Source organism: Aquila chrysaetos, chromosome 1 (genome assembly GCF_900496995.4).
Source record: "Aquila chrysaetos chrysaetos chromosome 1, bAquChr1.4, whole genome shotgun sequence".
Taxonomy (NCBI): Eukaryota; Metazoa; Chordata; class Aves; order Accipitriformes; family Accipitridae; genus Aquila; species Aquila chrysaetos.
In genome coordinates this window covers 1,609,177-1,612,169 of record NC_044004.1, presented here as the reverse complement: position 1 = coordinate 1,612,169, position 2,993 = coordinate 1,609,177, and the positions used below count along the sequence as shown (strand labels likewise).

Sequence of the window (2,993 nt, the reverse complement as noted above, 5' to 3'; positions counted from 1 at the left end):
CTGTATATATTAGATATGATACATTCATATAATACACACGGAAAAGCGGCCCGAAGGGGCGATTCAGCAGCTTTTTGTCACAGTCTGTGCGGGTGCTGTCCCTGAGCTGGGGGAGGAGGCCGTGTCCTCCTGGCCGTCCTCCGACTCTGCTGGGAAGTCCTTGTCCTCTTCGCCGTGGTGGCTCTGCGAGTCAGGGCTCCTCTGCGGGGTGGCCAAACCCATTTTGGCCAGTTTGGCTTGTTGCTGTTCCAGGCTTTGTTTCCTCCACTTGATCCGCCGGTTTTGGAACCAGACTTTCACCTGAGGAAGAGATAAAGCTTAGCTTTCAAAGCTGGCTTCTCCATGGACTCATGGTTTGCTAAACCCCCATGGCTCAGGCAGTGCCCAGACACTCCACAAACCCTTAGGTGTCCACAGCCTCCAATATTCCCCGGGTGGCCAGGACAGATGTCCCCTGCCACGCTCTCCCCACCAAGATGAAAAACTGTCCCCTGCAACCCAGGAGCTGAGCTGGGACCTGCCAGCAGTGGAGAAGATCCAGCCTTAAGCTGGACACAAGTTCAACCCCTCCACGTCACCCTGGGACAGCCGCTTTGCGACTCAGTTTCCCTATCTGTGATCCTCCACCCTTTTAATGTAAATTATCTGCAATTACTACCCCAGAGGGCTCCTGCCCCAGGTCCCACCCATTGGCACACAGGTTTGGGAGCCTCCCTGGAGCTGCTGGAGGGGGCAGATGGAGATGGAGCGTGGTGGATCCTACCTGCTCTTCAGTGAGGTGCAGGGAGGAGGCGAGCAGGCACCTCTCCGTGCCCACCATGTACTGCTGTCGTGCAAACTCCTTCTCCAGCCGGGCCAGCTGGTCGCTGGTGAAGATGGTCCGGACCCGCTTGGCTTTGCCAGTCTTGGCTTTGAAGATGGGCAAGCAGCACTTGGAGATCAGGAAGCCTGGAGGCGAGGTGGGGGGGGTGTCAAGGTGGAGAGGAGCCATTGGAGGGGTCCCCTTTTAGAGTGGGGTCCCTCCTTGGAAGATCCTTTCCTGGAGAGGCAGAAGGGATCTTCCCATTTGGAGGTGTCCCCTTTAAAGAGGTAAAAGGGGTCTCTTTGGAGGGGGGTCCCCTATTTGAAGAGGTGGGAGAGGGTCCCCCATTTGCAGAGGATCTCCTCGGAGAGGTGGATACAGGTCCCTCTTGGAGAGAATCCCTTTGGAGGAAGTCCCCACGAAGAGGTAGATGGAGCTCCCCCCATTTGGAGATGTCCCCCTGAGAGAGGCCAGAGGGTCCCATTTGGGGGGGCAGAAGGGGTTTCCCCTATGGAGACATCCGAATGAGAGAGGTGGACAGGGGTGTCCCCCCTCTGGAAGATGCATCCCCCAGGAGAGGTGGGTACGGGTCTGCTCCTTGGGGAGGTAAAAGGAGATCCCCGTTTGGAGACATCCCCATGGGAGAGGTGGACAGAAGTCCACCCTCCCTGGAAGAAGTCCCCTTCTCGAGGGGTCCCCCAGGAGAGGTAGCCAAGGGTTCCCCCCCCCTCAAAGAGATGGAAAGAGATCCCCATTTGCAGTTGTCCCGATGGGAGAGGTGGACAAGGGTCCCCCTGGAAGAACTCCCCTTGAGAGGGGTCCCCCATTTCAAGAGGTGGCCAAAGGTGCCCCCCCCCACCTTGGGGAGCTGGAAGGAGGTCCCCATTTGGGGGTGTCCCCACAGGAGAGGTGGATGTGGGTGCCCTTTGAAGAGGTCCCCTTGAGAGGTGTCCCCCCTTGGGGAGCTGGAAGGAGGTCCCCATTTGGGGGGGTGTCCCCACAGCAGAGGCGGGCACAGGGGGGTCCCGGTGTGGGATGTCTGGGTGAGGTGGGGGTGGGGGGGGGTCCATACCTGTTGCCCCCAACCGAGCAGCCCAGGGGGGCGAGACCCCGCAGCAGGCGATGCAGAGCGGCCGGGGGTCGGCGAGCGGCGGCAGCGGGACCGGGGGGGGTTCCCCAGAGCGGCGGGGGGGCTGGAGGCGGTGGCGGCGGAGGAGGAGGAGGAGGAGGAGGAGGAGGAGGAGGAGGAGGAGGAGTGAGTCCCAGCAGTGCCGCGATGGTGAAGGCCTGGCCGGACCGGGCGGGGGGCTGCGGGGCCGGCATGGCGGGTTGTGCTCGGGGCCGTGCCGCCCACCTTTATACGGCCGCCCCGACCGGCCCCCGCGGGGGATTCTCTCTCGGCCGTCCCGAAGAGACCGCGGGGGGGTGGAGGGGACGGGGCGGGCGGGGACCGAGGGCATCGCCCCCTGCCCTGCCCCCCCCCCCCCGGGGGGTGGGTGTCCCTTGTCCCCTCTGTCGTCCCCCCCCCCCCCGCCCTCGATGTGCCCCTGAGCTCCACTGGGGTGTCGTGTCCCCCCCCCTCCCATGTCCCTGGGGCAGAGACCCCCGTGTGTCCTCCCCCAAAGCGAAGACGTCCCTGTCCCCCTCCCTGGGTGGCTTTGGCCCTGAAATATTCAGGCAGGAGGATCTGGGGGACACCGCAGGACAGACGGTGTCACCCCAAGGCCACCAAAGCCCCCAGGGGGGGGGCTCGGAGTCCCCCTCGGTACTCTGAGCTCGTCGCACCAGCATGCACCCCACTGCACGGCTGATTTTTGGGGGGGGCATAATACACCCCGGGACAGCGAGGCGAAGGGACAGGACCAGGGATGCTCTGAGAAGCAGTGGCAGAGGCGGGGGGCTGTCGCTGCACACACCACCCCCCCCCCCAGCTCGCCCCTCTCGGCTGATGGGATTCAGATGGTCATTAGGGTCTGAGATTCTTAAAATCGTGCAGCTTTTCCTAATGAGCTGGGAAAAGTCACACCTCGGCCCGGCGCTGCGGGGGAGCGAGCCCCGGTCAAAGGACTCCACCGGGGCCCGGGGGTTTATTGGGGAGGAAATGGGGCGCGGGGGAGTTGGGGGGCCGGGGCCCACATCTGCACCGCAGCAGCCCCCCTCGCTCAACTTTCATGAGGTCCCCGGGACCCAG

General features: G+C 63.3%; 1 protein-coding gene across 1 annotated transcript; it reads right to left on the bottom strand.

Moving 5' to 3' along the window:
- Positions 1-2,125, bottom strand: LOC115338847 (homeobox protein notochord-like). Its single transcript, XM_030007767.2, is given in 5 exon segments — positions 1-214; positions 217-300; positions 764-948; positions 1,875-1,962; positions 1,964-2,125. Coding segments are annotated over 5 exon segments (543 nt in total). The 3' UTR covers positions 1-190.
- Positions 2,126-2,993: the final 868 nt, after the last annotated feature.